This window comes from Phaseolus vulgaris, chromosome 6 (genome assembly GCF_051622355.1).
Source record: "Phaseolus vulgaris cultivar YP4 chromosome 6, ASM5162235v1, whole genome shotgun sequence".
NCBI classification, from domain to species: domain Eukaryota; kingdom Viridiplantae; phylum Streptophyta; class Magnoliopsida; order Fabales; family Fabaceae; genus Phaseolus; species Phaseolus vulgaris.
Window position 1 is genome coordinate 34,538,805 of NC_143503.1, and position 15,373 is coordinate 34,554,177.

At 30.6% G+C, this 15,373-nt stretch overlaps 1 protein-coding gene and 3 non-coding genes across 4 annotated transcripts; 3 read left to right on the forward strand and 1 right to left on the reverse strand.

The window, feature by feature from the left end:
- Positions 1-2,933: 2,933 nt before the first annotated feature.
- On the forward strand, positions 2,934-3,021 carry TRNAS-GGA (transfer RNA serine (anticodon GGA)). Its single transcript has one exon. It is a non-coding gene; the product is annotated as a tRNA-Ser (tRNA).
- A 1,101-nt stretch (positions 3,022-4,122) lies between these two features.
- Positions 4,123-4,195, reverse strand: TRNAT-UGU (transfer RNA threonine (anticodon UGU)). Its single transcript has one exon. It is a non-coding gene; the product is annotated as a tRNA-Thr (tRNA).
- A 1,771-nt stretch (positions 4,196-5,966) lies between these two features.
- TRNAF-GAA (transfer RNA phenylalanine (anticodon GAA)) lies at positions 5,967-6,039 on the forward strand. Its single transcript has one exon. It is a non-coding gene; the product is annotated as a tRNA-Phe (tRNA).
- A 7,592-nt stretch (positions 6,040-13,631) lies between these two features.
- Positions 13,632-15,055, forward strand: LOC150027390 (fruit bromelain-like). Its single transcript, XM_090303596.1, has 2 exons — positions 13,632-14,096; positions 14,258-15,055. The coding sequence occupies exons 1-2, from the start codon at positions 13,661-13,663 to the stop codon at positions 14,830-14,832; spliced, it is 1,011 nt and encodes a 336-aa protein (XP_090159722.1). The 5' UTR covers positions 13,632-13,660; the 3' UTR covers positions 14,833-15,055.
- Positions 15,056-15,373: the final 318 nt, after the last annotated feature.

Consider the following 15,373-nt stretch of genomic DNA (forward strand, 5'->3'; position numbering starts at 1 on the left):
ATTGAGTTTTGTTCTCTCCTATCTCTCATGTATTTGATATCTTAGTTAAGTTAATTTCATTTATTTAGTTTTTCACTAGAACAATTATGATCTCGAAGTCAATTCGGGGCAAGTGTTCAAATCTATTATGACATAACAGTGGGGCGCTCAATGGACCCTTTTCAATCTTCTAAGACCTTTTTGGGAACTCTGAATGGAAGTTCAATAATTTTTCATGCAGCCTATAATCAAATGTATTCAGATTTTATTCAGAAGTTGCTAGATGGAACTCCTTTTTTTTAGATAAAGTATTAGTATGTACTCTATTTCAAATCTCGTGAGCAGGCATTAGCATTTATTATTAGACAATATACCTGTATTTTATTTATTTTTTTTAATGAAGGTCTCTTTTCTTTTATTAATTTGATTGAATATTAGTTTCAATAGCAGAAAAAAGGAGAAAATTCTCTACTGTATCCACATCTCGTTTATTTCTATGAAATACTAGACAAAATCGAACAAAATGAGAAGGGATATATTTTAATTCTGTGATTGGTCGTTCCTATAGAAATGATTTTTTAATTTGATTAATAGGGACAACAAACAAGAATTTATAACCATATATATTTATCTATCTATATATAGATAGATAAATATATAAGAAAAAAAAAAAGAACAAAGAATGTTCTTATTCAAAACGCCCTGTGATCTTCAACCAATTCTGTGCTGCAATATAATTACCGGGGGTAAGAGCTATAGCTTGTTTCCAATATTCAGCGGCTTGATTAAACCAAGACTCCGCAACTTCTGAGTCTCCCTGTCGAATGGCCTGTTCTCCTCGGTCGAAATAGGTGAGTCAATTCCTTTCCTTAGAACCGTACTTGAGAATTTCCTGACTCATACGGCTCAGTAGTCAATTCTTTTTTTGTTCTATTATCTTGAAGTTAACTAAAAGAAAAAAAGAAGTTATTAATATGAGTTTCAAACTTGAATTTTTACTAAAAAATAAAGAATTTCAAAGAATTTTATCTTTTTTTAGTTTTATCTTTTCTCCTACCTTCAGAAAAGGGAATAAAGCATTGGCATTAACGCCCTCATTATAATTCTAATTTTCTGAAAGGTAACTATCTCGATTTTATATATAATATACAAAAATATATGATATATTCATTTCTATAGAATCTTGGTAAAAGTTTTTTCTTTCTTATCTTCTAAGTTCTTATAAGTAAAGAGAAAATACTTTCTATCTTTGGGATTTGATACTACACCGCTGCTCAAAATATCAGGGGATCCATTTTATTACATAAGTGAATTCCTGACTTCTTTATTTATCATGAGATAAGTAAGCAGTTTTTATTATATCGACTCAAAACCGTGTTAATTGATCCTTACGATGCTTACTTTATCAATTAGATCTTTTATCCATAGAAAAAGAGGGTATCTAGACATATTGATTTCTTCATATTTTTACTTCTATGAAGGAAGTTTCTTTGCTACAGCTGATAAAAATCGTAGTTTTGGACGATATATGTATATGTAGAAAGCCTTTATTATTTATCATTCTTGATATTTATTCTATTAAAATTTGTGGATTTGCTTGTTCTTTTCTTTTTTCTTTCTATAGTGGAGATAGTCGCACGTAATGACAGATCACGGCCATATTATTAAAAGCTTGGGGTAAAAATGGGTTTCGTTCGAGCGCCCGAAAATAATATTCCAAAGCTTTAGTATGTTCTCCGTTACTTGTGTGAATAAGGCCTATGTTATAAAGTATATAACTTCGATCATAGGGATCAATTTCCAGTCGCATAGCCTCATAATAATTCTGTAAAGCTTCTGCATAATTTCCTTCAGATTGAGCTGACATCCGTTACGGTCGTCATTTGGTTCAAAGAATCTCCGCTCCAGAACTGTACGTGAGATTTTCATCTCATACGGCTCCCCCCTTATGTGTGTAATGATAAAAATCCATAAAATCAAAAAAGATTCCAGTATTCTCATTTTCAACTGAACAGAGCTAGTGTTTTTACAATAAATCTCTAGCCAACCTTCCTGTCAAAAATTATTTCTTAACATGAAGTATGTAGGTACTTGATAAAAAAAAATAACTTCAACAATTTCTTTGTCCTCTACGCTGCTTAATTTCCTGGAATTAGTCACTTCAATAATCTTCGATGGTTCTATGGGTATCCAAAATATGAACGAGATGGATATTGATTGTCCCAACCATTCCTGTTAGTCCCAATCTCGATAAGCCATGGATATAGATAGATACAAAGTTTTCGTGTCCTTGATTCCCAAGCGTAGTGCTTCTTTCCCAATGTTGCCTATCAGTACTAGTAATTTGGGGTTGACCTAACCCCATAAGTATAGGTATAACCTTTCGCTTAATACTAGAAACCTAAAGTTCAAGCATATAAGGCTTCATTAATCGAGGATACACGACAGAAGGAATTAATCCTTTTTTTTATTTACAAATTTCACCTTCAACACGCGTGAGTTTTTTCCATTTTTTTTTACCGAAATCGGTAAAAAAAAAATGGAATCAAATCACACCATCTCTGTAATAAGTGAATGCCCTTTTTTCTCCTGAAGTTGTCGGAATTATTCGTAATAAGATATTGGCTACAATTGAAAAGGTCTTATCAATAAAATTTTCATTTATCCGAGATCTAGGCATAGGTATAAATCCATTCTATAATTTAATTAATTCTGGTGTGAGAAATCAATCCCACAAATAAAGGAATTGTACAATACAGTGCGAAATAACGTAAAAATAAACTAATTAATCAAATTTGTTTATCCTAAGACCTTGTAGGAGGTTTTTTTTTATTTTACTTTGTATTTCTAATTTTACTTTTTATTTTGATAGTTTGAATAGGTTTTATGCATTGATTAAAAATATGACTGATTCACTATTCAACATTCAACCGGTTTCTGGGCATCATTATATAGGAGAGATGGCCGAGTGGTTCAAGGCGTAGCATTGGAACTGCTATGTAGGCTTTTTGTTTACCGGGGGTTCGAATCCCTCTCTTTCCGAATCTTTACCAAATTAATCAATATTACTCATCCCAATGCATACTATTATTTCAAATTTGTTGATATGGACTCTCTATTCCTAATTTTTCGCTAATACAAAAAATAGTGGATAACGGGTGGGCAAGGAATATCAATTTTTCCATATCCATGTCTATGATATCTGAATAACAGAAAATCCTCGTCAAAAAAAAAACTCTTGTTATTTTAGTTAGGTTTAAGTTTGACGAGAATAATATTCTACAACCAGTAATTCATTGATTTTCAAACCAACCCATTTATTATCTATTATTTGATTAATTAAACCTTTATATTGGAAAGGGTGAACAGTCAAATGATTTGGCAATTTATCACGGGGGGCTGAATCAAGATAATTTTGAATCAGAGTTTTCGATTTTTGTTCATCCTTCGCTGTAATAATATCTTGAGGTTTGCAACGAAAACTTGGTATATCTACTATACGACCATTAACTAAAACATGTCTATGGTTTATGAATTGGCGGGCTTGAGGAATAGTCGCAGCCATACCCAATCGAAAAAGTATGTTATCCAAGCGCATTTCAAGTAGTTGTAATAAAACCTGACCAGTTGATCCTTTAGCTTTTCCGGAGATACGAACGTATTTCAGCAATTGTCGTTCTGTAAGACCATAATGAAAACGCAATTTTTGTTTTTCTTCTAAACGAATACGATATTGAGATTTTTTACTGAAGCGCAATTGATTTCTAAGTTCGTTTTTGACTGTTGGCTTTTTACTAGTAAGTCCTGGTAAATATCCCAGACGACGTATTTTTTTGAAACAAGGTCCTCTGTAACGTGACATAAAAACTCCTTTTTTAAAATGAAAAATATTATAAATCAAAATGAAAACTAAACGAAATGGAAAATATTATATATAAATGAAATGAAGCGAAATCTACTAAAGTTTTATAGTACAAAGAAGAATTAGACTAATTTTATCAATATCCGAACTTTATTGTATTGTATATAAAAAAATACAAAAAAGTAGGTTTCTTTCTTGATTTCTTCCGGAGAGATCGAACTCTCCCAATTTTTTATTTCTAAAAAAGATATTATCAATTATGTAAAAAACAAATTGAGAAAAGCCGGTTATCGGATTCGAACCGATGACCATCGCATTACAAATGCGATGCTCTAACCTCTGAGCTAAACCGGCTAACGTAAACGAAATATACATATGCAGAAGAATTTCATGGGATCTGAGTTATAAATTTTTAGTTCTTTATAACAAAATTCAAATGAATACAAACATAGAAAATATAGAAAATCAAACCCAATATTTAGAATTTCTATTATTTATATGTTATGTTAGTCCATAACATAAAGTGCAAGATAATAATGAATATGAATATAATCTCTTTTGATCTAATATTCTAGATATATATTATTAAATTGATTGATTTCAAAAAGATTATTTATTAGTATTGAAAGTCAATTTTCGTAAATATTAAGGAATTCCAGATTCTTAAAGAAATGTCTAATTCTACATTAAAAGAATGATTTTTTATAGCCACTAGATTCGTTTGAGTTATATCAATTGTATATGAATAAATGGATTGTTTCTTTCTTTTCAGCAAAAACAAAAAAAAATAAAAAGAATCGACCATTCGAGTATTGAAAATTGTATGAAAAAATAATAAAAGTAGGTACATAGAAGATAAGTAGATATGTGGTCTATATCTGTATATATTGAATTGTTAATATATAGATATTAGAATCAGTTCTGATTCAAGCAAATAAAGGTATCGAGTATAGATGAAATAAAATCAAGAAAATTGGAGAAAAAAGGGTTTTTAATATTGAATAGAATAATATGGATTTAATGAATTCAAAAGTTTCCGCATTATTCTCATAATAGAAATGAAAAAAGAGCATTATATTATAATCAGATTCAAATATCAAAAAAATGATGGGGATATGGCGAAATTGGTAGACGCTACGGACTTAATTGGATTGAGTTTTGGTATGGAAACTTACCAAGTGATCATTTTCAAATTCAGAGAAACCCTGGAATTCACAATGGGCAATCCTGAGCCAAATCCCGTTTTCTGAAAAAAAGAAAAATTCAGAAAGTGATAATAAAAAAGGGATAGGTGCAGAGACTCTATGGAAGCTGTTCTAACAAACGAAATTGACGACTTTTTTTCTTGCATTAGTAAAAGAATCCTTTCACAAAAATTCCAGGAATGGATCAAAAATAAACATTTAGAGACATATATATACTGAAATACTCTTTCAATTTATTACTATTTATTAATGAAGATCGATTTGTGATAAAAATATTCACAAATGAAAGATGTGAATCAAACCAACTCGAAGTTGAAGAAAAGATGGAATATTTCTTGATGAAATTATTCACTTTATCATAATCGGATAAAACCCTTGAAGAACTGATCAATCAGATGAGAATAAAGATAGAGTCCTATTCTACATGTCAATACCGACAACAATGAAATTGAAAGTAAGAGGAAAATCCGTCGACTTAATAAATCATGAGGGTTCAAGTCCCTCTATCCCCAAAAAACCTGTTTCACTTTCTAATTTTTTCCTATACCCTCTCTATCTTTAAGTTGTTATTTATGTGTTTTATTCGATTTATTCTTTCCCAACTAAATTGGAATTTTTATTTTCATCAATTTCCTATCTATCATAATTTTCTTACATAATCACAAGTCACTAGTTTTGGAATATATATATAGATAGATATATATGTGAAACACATATAATTTTTTTGAATGAGAAAGGTATAAATTAATATCTTATTTTTGAGCAAAGAATTTGAATATGCGTAATTAACGATTAACAATATAAAAGAATTATTACTACGGAAACTCACTTACAAACTTTTTTTTTTACTTAGTTGATATAGATTCATTCACATATATTCCAATAATTTTTTCAAATAAAAGTCTTAAGCTGCAAGAATGGTCGGGATAGCTCAGTTGGTAGAGCAGAGGACTGAAAATCCTCGTGTCACCAGTTCAAATCTGGTTCCTGGCACAATATTCATTTGTCTGAGTATCTATCCCCCATATTCATGGGGATAAATACTCAGACAAATTTGTGCTCTTCTTTCTATATTCTCATACATAACATATTTCTTTTATCTATTTAGGTATCTGTAGATATACTGTTCCTAGACGATTAAAGAATAGATGCATTTTTTTAGGTATATTCGTTTATCTATCGTATCTATATCTATATATAGATAATGAATTCTTTATCTATTTTTTTCCTTTTTTTTTCTGCGATACAAAGAAAGGTTTCTATTTCCATAATATTGGAGTGGTTTAATTAGTTGGTTAAAAGACCTAAAAGTCGGAGTTCTGGGGTGGAGTGAGAATATTAAGAATTCATCTTATAAGGATTACCAAAAGAGAATCAAGCCCTTTTCTTTGTGTTTTTTTTTCGTGGCCATATAATTGCTGTTGATGTGTATGTTATATAGTTTTTGATAAAGATAAAGAATTTTTGCAGTTCATCCTATTTCTTTTATTGGCTTGACTGATAAGAAATAAGTATTGTTTTTGTTTTAGAATCTTAAGGAACCCCTATCCTATTTGAAACCCTATATTATTCTATTATTTATGAATTTTGTTATTTCTCACATACATAATAATATCTGAATGAGACTTCGATTATTCTGTCTGATTGAATGTCAATCAATTATTTTGTCTGATCTATAAAAGAATGTACTAATATTCTTTGAATATCTGGGGTTGCTGAAGTTTGGATTAGTTTCTTATTTTTATCATTTAGTGAGCATCTTGTATTTCATAAAAATTTGGAGCGATATAATCTTTACGCAAAGGCCATCCTATCCAATTTTCGGGCATTAAAATACGTCTTAGACGCGGATGACTATCATAAGAGATTCCCAACATATCATAAGATTCCTGTTCTTGAAAATCCGCACTTTTCCAAACCCAAAAAATAGAAGGAATTCTGGGATTTTTTCTTGATACAAATATTTTTATGCATACCTCTTCGGGTTGATTTATACCATACTCTATTCTTGTAAGATGATATACACTAGCTAAGAGTCCTCCAGGTGCTACATCATAGGCACATTGGGAACGTAGATAATTGTAACCATATACATATAAAATGACAGCAATGGAATGCCAATCCTCGGGCTTTATTTGTAAAGTTTCTACTCCTAGGTAATCGAAACCCAAGGATCTATGAATTAGTCCATGTTTTACTAGCCAAGAAGACAAACGACCTTGCATTTTTTGCTTCTCCTTCATTTTTTTATGAATTTGGTATTAGTATTTTAGATTTACATTACGATGAAATTTTTAAAAAAGGAATTGCTTTTTACAATTGTACTTTAAAAAAATGTGTCAGACGCTATCTCTGAAGTAGATGGCGGTTGATAGAAAAATTCTTGACCATAATTGCCAGTATAAGTACTGTATCCAACATGAAACTTGTGGTTGATAGTAAAACATCTATTCTCTCGTTGAAAACTTATTGGATCTTCATATATTTCTCGAGATATTTTCTTACGAAGTTTTGTTATAGCATCTATAATGGCCTCCGGTTTAGGTGGACAGCCCGGCAAATATACATCTACAGGAATTAGCTTATCTACGCCTCGAACAGTACTATAAGAATCGGTACTAAACATCCCCCCCGTAATTGTACAGGCTCCCATAGCAATAACATATTTAGGTTCGGGCATTTGTTCATATAATCGAACTAAAGAAGGGGCCATTTTCATAGTTACAGTGCCCGCGGTTAAAATGAGGTCCGCCTGCCTAGGACTCGATCGTGGTACTAGTCCATAACGATCAAAATCGAATCGTGATCCTATTAATGAAGCAAATTCAATGAAGCAACAACTGGTACCATAAAGAAGCGGCCATAAACTGGATAATCTTGACCAATTTGAAAAATCATTTAATGTAGTTGAAATAACTGAATTTTGGGTTGTTTGATCAAGTAAGGGAAACTCAATGGAATTCATAATTGTTTCAATATTTTTTTCTAATTGTCTAAATAATCAAGAATTAAGACCATTCTAATGCCCCCTTTCGCCATGCATAAACTGAACCAACAATTAGGATAAGCACGAATAAGAAAGCTTCTAAAAATACGGATACCCCTAATACATCGAAACTCATTGCCCATGGATAAAGAAAAACCGTTTCAACATCAAAAACAACAAAAATGAGAGCAAACATATAATAACGGATTCGAAATTGTAACCAAGCATCGCCTATTGGTTCTATTCCGGATTCATAACTAGAAAGTTTTTCAGGTCCCTTGCTAATGGGGGCTAAAATTCCAGAAATTAGAAATGCTAAAATAGGAATCAAACTTGATATTATTAGAAATGCCCAAAAAATATCATATTCGTAAAGAAGAAACATAAAAGTACTCCTCTGAATGTAGAAAATATACCGAATTCCTTTTAATTTTTAGTCTAAAGTCTCCATTTTTTTAGACTAGCTTAATATACTAATATTAAGATTATTCTATCGAATATGAATATGTTCGGATATAAATTTAAAAATTGTTTTTATTTTTTAGGAATAGTCTTAGTAATGATATAGATTTGATCCTAAATATTCTGAATATTATTAGTATCTGTAGGAATATTAGGGCTATACGGACTCGAACCGTAGACCTTCTCGGTAAAACAGCTAAAACTCATTATTATCTCAATGATTTCAATTGTTTTCAAAACCCAACGTGCATTTTTTTTGCATTGAGCTTTTTCATTAACTGATCAAAATATTAGTTAGTCCACCATCTTTTTTCTTGACAGTAAAGAATAAAGAGATGATTCCCTATGCTCTTCTTTTTTATTTGTATAACAATCAAAGAGCACTACCAAAGTGTTTCAAAGAAGGATTATCTTGACGTAGGTCTGCTTCTGGCCTAGATCAACTTAAGTTAAATGGACTCTTTATCCACCTACTAAAATGAAAATAGAAGATAAGAAATGACACTTCATACACCTTAAAGTTCATAAGATAGGAAGAAAAGATAATCTTTTTTAGGTCGTTATACCCTTTACGTTTAGCATTGACGAGAAATGGGTATTCACCTTATCAATATCTCAAATCAATTATGGATTCGATTTTATGGCTAAACCCTTTGTCAGGCTAGTGTTCTCTTGTTTTGTTCCTTAAAATGGAGTAAGACACCGATTTCTTACTATAAGATATAAGATAAACTTTTTTGATTACAAGATGAACTCCTCTGAAAAAAACATTGGCGCTCGTGTAAACGAGGTGCTCTACCTAACTGAGCTACAGCCCTTGTCCTTTTTATACATATTTTATCATAGTATGAAGATAATTGCTTGTCAAGATGAATATTACATGATCGAATTCCTTGAATGGGCGTTGGTATTGCTTATAAGTAATATTACATTTATAATCAATTGATCTGATAGATGAGTACTCTTCTTTAGGGGGAGTCGTCAATTACCTACTTAACTCAATTTTATGAAAATGACTTAATTTTTTTTGAAGAAAAAAAGATGATAGTGTGAAACAACCATGTCTATTTATAAATTATCTAACATTTGTAGCAATTATTATTAGACGAAGATATGTGGAGGTTGCTTTAACATAAAATTACTTTGAGGAGATTATGTGGTATGTATTTTATCAAATAATAATCAAAAGTTATTATATAAAAATATTGCAATTATAGAATCATAATATATATATATATATATATATATATATCACTGTAAGAAAATAATTAAATAAAAACTAATTTTAGAAATAAAAAATAATTAATTACTATAGTGACTAAATTAGAGACAATTTTGAAGATTAAAAAAATTATTGGATTTTAAATTAATTTATATTATTGATAAATAATTTTTAAATTGGTATCTAATTAGCTACCAAAGTTTTTTCTACTAAATTTAAAATCTATTTATCAATAATAGAAACTAATTTAGAAACCGAAAGATTTTTTAGTCTCTAAATAATATCTAATTTATTTAATATAACAACTAATTATTTTTAATCTCTAAAATTAATTTCTATTTTATAATTTTCTAGTATTGTAATAGTTTCTTACTTAAAAATACTAAAAAAATTAATTTAAATTTAAACTAGTGACGAAAATCAATTTCACTTGAAAGTTGAAAAATAAATATATTTAACCTGATAAAATTAGAAAAAAAAAACCAATAACCTTGTACAAGTATTTATACAATATAACAAATAAATTAACTATATAGGTCAACAATTACGTGACTCATGTTTACAATAACTCTTGCGTGTTTATATTATTGGGCTTTATTTTGTGGTGTACGTGGTTTGGATGTAACCATATGGATTCAAATATTTTGTTCAACAACTTTTGCAATTAGGGACCATAATTTTCAACTGAGAAGAAAATTGAATAAAAAATAAACAAGCACTGCCCTATAGTTGGAGGCAATGAATTTATAAATGCTTTTATAGTTAATGTTTTGTAGATACAATGGTGGTGATACAAGTAGACAATGGTAATACCAGATTTAGAGCCACGTTTTCCAAAGTGAATCGTACCAAGAATCACACATAAAAGGTCTTTGGCGTGCAACGTGTCACTCGACATATACAAATTCATACCGTAATAAAAAACACAATTTTTAACTCAAAATCTTAAGTTAATATATTTATGAATATTTTACTTTATATACTGTTCATCTTATTTATTATTGTCTAGTGGACTACCAACTCAATTAAAGTTGTAACATTTAACCTACAATATAAACAAAAAGAACGGAGGAGAAAAACACTACTCAGGCAATTCCATCTAAAAAGTCGCAATGAAAGTTTCTTGTTTTTTTTGGAATGTCCGAGGACTGACGAACCACAAAATTGGGGAGATGTTGTTTAATTTACTTAAATTACATAAATATTACTGAACACATGATGATGTCGTACACGGATGTTTTAGATATTCTTTTCAAATCTGCATTTGGTTGTTACTTCTCCTATCATCAATAAAGTTGTTAAAATTTTATGTTTGTTAGTCCCAAATCTCGTACAAAATTTATTGGTTAATGCTCAATTTATTTCTTTAAAATGTTTTTTGTATGACAAATTCTTTAGCTTTGTAGGTGTTTATGGTGCTAAAACATACTTAGTTAGACGACTTCTTTGGAGGGATTTTAGTTTCTTCACTAGGAGTTGGTGTATTTTGGGAGATTTCAATGTTGTACTCTCGACTGATGACTGCAAAGAGGGTTGCTCTTAATCAGGTTTCTTGTAATGAATTCCTTGATTAATAATAATGATTTTATTACTAGTATGTCTTTCTCCAGTCCTTGTTATACTTGGTGTAATGGAAGGAGAGGGTCATAGAGAATTGATAAAAAGTTGGATAGCCTTTATGTAATAAAGAGTGCTTGGATGAATGAGACTCTTGTACTTATCATGTTATCATGTTCTTGTTAAAAATTGTTCTGATCACTCCCTTATTCTTGCTAGTTTTTCTAGTAATTGTTTACGAAAGGTTAGCAATTTTTTTTTTCATTACTAGGTGGCTTTAGAATAGTTTGTGTATGAAGCTTATTCATGATTTTTCGACTAATACGATTGTTGGTTGTTCTATGTTTATTTTGCAACATAAATTAAAAAAGGTTGAAAATTGAGTTCCAAAGCTGGAATAACAATTCTTTTGGTAATGTTCAAAATGAAATGCATCTTAAGCATACCTCCCTACTTGGTATTCAACAAATTAGAGAGTGCTAGTTTGTTTGTTCTTGATGCGCTTATTTGTCAAGAAAAAATTGCGAATGAGAGTTTGCCATGCTCTTCACTATCAATACTTGTTTTGGAAAGAGAGGGTCAAGATGCTCTGGTTTAAAGATGGGAATCGAATACTATTTTTTCCATGCTATGGTTAAAAGGCGTAATAGTTCTATTGGGATTCATAGATTACGAACTAAGAATGGTGTTATTGAGGATTCTAAACGCATTGAGAATCATATTTTGGATTTTTATATAAATTTTTATGATGAGTCTGATTCTAATGATCATACTGGTAGTATGAAAGAGTTTATTGCTACTTATATCCCTGAAATGGTTTCCTCTAAGGAGAATATTATGTTGATTAAATGTCCAGATTATTTAGAAATAAAAAATGCATTTTTTAATCTTAATGGTAATAGTGCTCTTGGTCAGGATGATTCTGGTGGTGTTTTCTATCATTTCTGTTGGTAGATTATTGGGATGGATGTTTGCAAAGTTGTTCAACAATTTTTTAAACAAAACTGGATTCTTCCATATGGTGGTAGATAATTGTTGTTACTTAAAGTGTTAACCTAATTGAGATGTCAAGTTTCATAATGATAATTAACATGAAAGTTTTTATAAAATATATATTTATATATTTGTCATCCGAAATATGTGTTGAAATGTATTTTAGAAATTAGATATTTTGAAGAAAAGAAAAAACAAAAAAGTTAGAAGAAGGCAAGATTACTTTTTTTTTATCAGTATATAAATAAATAACAAAAAAATCCTACTTCTATTATAGAACTTATTATTTGGAAAGCTAAATATAAGAAAACACTGTTCATTCTTAATATATAAACACAAGATTTTCAAAAACTATATGTATTATTAAATAAAATCGGTATGTATTTTATAGACAGACTTAAACTTGTCTTCAATTTGACATAATTATTTTTAGTCCTTCAAAAATCTATAGAAATTAATTTCCCAAAAACATAATTAAATTTTCAGTTCTTAAAAAAATTCCAACCTAAATTCATTCCATAGAAAAAATGAAACATATGATTCATAGTGCGAACATAATCTACTTAATTATTATTATTTTTTTCATTTTGTCACTCATTTAATCAATTTCGTTTCTTAAGAAAAAACAATTATACACTCCATTTTACGTAAAAAAAAAATCTAACAAATACAAAACAAACAAAAACAAAGATTTACATTTCAATAATATATATTTTAATTTACGTAGAATTCATTAATAAAAAGTGATAGTTTAGTAAGGTGTTATCCGTTTGTCAAATAAACAATAATATATATTAACACAATAGATAGAAAATGATTAACAGCAAAACTAATTTTTACATATTTGTTTTAAAAGACTAAACAGGTGTAATCTTATTGTTTAGAGGATTACTTTTTATAAAATTATTTTTAAAGAATTAAAAATAATTATGTGAAATTGAAGGTTTAAAATTAAACCCTGAAAAAATAAAGTTACGATATTGACTTCATAACGTGTCAAACATGCGAAACAGATGGAGACATGGCATGTTTGAAAATTCTTGGACTGCAACACATTCTTCATCTTCTCCTCTATCTGTTAACCATTATTCACGTAATCCTTCTCCAATATTCAGCTTTCTACTTTTTTCTATTTATTTGTACTATATCTTATAAAAGTTGCAGATATTTTGTCCATACAAAAAAAGAAAAGAAAAGAAAAAGAGAAGCATAGATTGATTGAGCTGTATTTATTGGACACATTCCATGTAGATTTCGCGGTCAATCTTAAGACATATATACCGAGATTATCGCAAGGCAATAGGATTTTATGTGCTATAAATATGCCAAATGAATGCTATGTTTTCACACCCATTTTTCATACAATACATCTCTTGTTCTGTCTCATAAACAAAATGGGTATTTCAGTTCAAACGAAGCATGTGATTGCTGTTTGCGCTGTGATGTTGTGGACATGTGCATTCCCAGCCATGTCCCGAACATTGTATGATCAATCTTCTGCTGTTGCAGCTCACCAGGATTGGATGACCCAATTCGAACGAGCATATGCTGATGATGCAGAGAAGGAAAAAAGGTTAAAAATATTTGTAAAGAACTTGGAATACATAGAGAAGTTCAACAGTGGTGGGAACAAGAGTTACACGTTGGGGCTGAATCAATTTTCAGACTTAACCGTAGAAGAGTTTATCGCCTCATACACAGGACTGAAGATCAATTCAAGCCGACCACGCTCATCCACAGCTACACGCTTGAGTGTGACTAATGTTCCAACAAGCTTGGACTGGAGGGAATTTGGAGCCGTCACCGATATTAAGAATCAAGGTCGCTGCGGTACGTAATCAACTCTTCATCTTGTGTTTTATATTAACATTACAGCAAAATAACTGTTGATTAATTTTATCTCCTATTTTTTTTATAGCCATTCTCTTTCACTTGTAACCAGAACAGGATGTGATTTTCTGACATTAATCTATTGCATGGTTAAATTGCAGGAAGCTGTTGGGCCTTTTCAGCTGCGGCAGCTGTAGAAGGCATTCACCAAATAAAAACTAACAATTTGATCTCACTGTCAGAACAACAGTTAGTGGACTGTGTTGGGAATAACTTCGGGTGTCGTGGAGGTTACATGGATAAAGCATTCAAATATATAAACGAAAACCAGGGTATCGCTACCGAAAGCGATTACCCATACCAAGGGTTTGCTGGAACATGCCAGAGGGCAGAAGCCGCAGCTCAAATAATGGGATACGAAGACGTACCTGAAAATAGTGAAGAGCAACTACTACAAGCCGTGGCCAAGCAACCAGTGTCAGTTGGCGTTTCTGTTAATGAAAACTTTCAGTCACACAAGACAGGTGTATTTGAAGGACCATGCGGCACTGATCTCAACCACGCAGTTGTTATAGTTGGTTATGGCACCAGCGAAGACGGTCAAAAGTACTGGTTGATAAAGAATTCATGGGGTGAAAGCTGGGGAGAGCAGGGGTACATGAAGTTGCTCAGGGAAAGTGGTGAGCCTGGAGGTGTTTGTGGCGTCGCCAGGAAAGCTTCTTATCCAATTATGTAGTTATTTCAAAACAAATTTTCTGAATACGTTGGAGTGTGCGTGCATGATGTTGTTACTGTAGCAACTATAGTGTTGTAGTAAGTTTAAGCATTGTCTTTTCTTTGTCTCAGTCTAATAATGTACTTGTCGTTTCTCATATTTGCAAACTAGGTTTTTGCATGTCTTTTTATACTTTGTAAAAGTACGAAGTTATTCGCTTCGTCCGAGTTAATGAATTATACACATATAACTCATCGGTTTTTTTTTTATCAGCTGAAATAAAATTAAAAGAGACACTTCAAGTGCCAACCTTATTAAAAAGTCAGAGTTGGTACAGAGGATTAAAAAAAAAAGCACACAGCCTAACTATAAAACTGAACCATCCAGATTTAGCATTTAACAGAAAAAAGAAACACTAACAGCAAATACCCAAAGAATCACGCACCACTAAAGCCCAATCATTCAAAGAGAACCAATCATCGTATTAGTCACCAATATTCATTTTGGATTTTAATTGTCCAAAATGCTAGATTTACTATTAAACAAATCATAAAGTGTTACA

Coding starts and splice junctions, on each gene's coding strand:
- LOC150027390 (XM_090303596.1), top strand. CDS start 13,661: ATGGGTATTTCAGTTCAAACGAAGCATGTGATTGCTGTTTGCGCTGTG. Junction 14,097..14,257: donor TAAGAATCAAGGTCGCTGCG/GTACGTAATCAA, acceptor GTTAAATTGCAG/GAAGCTGTTGGGCCTTTTCA.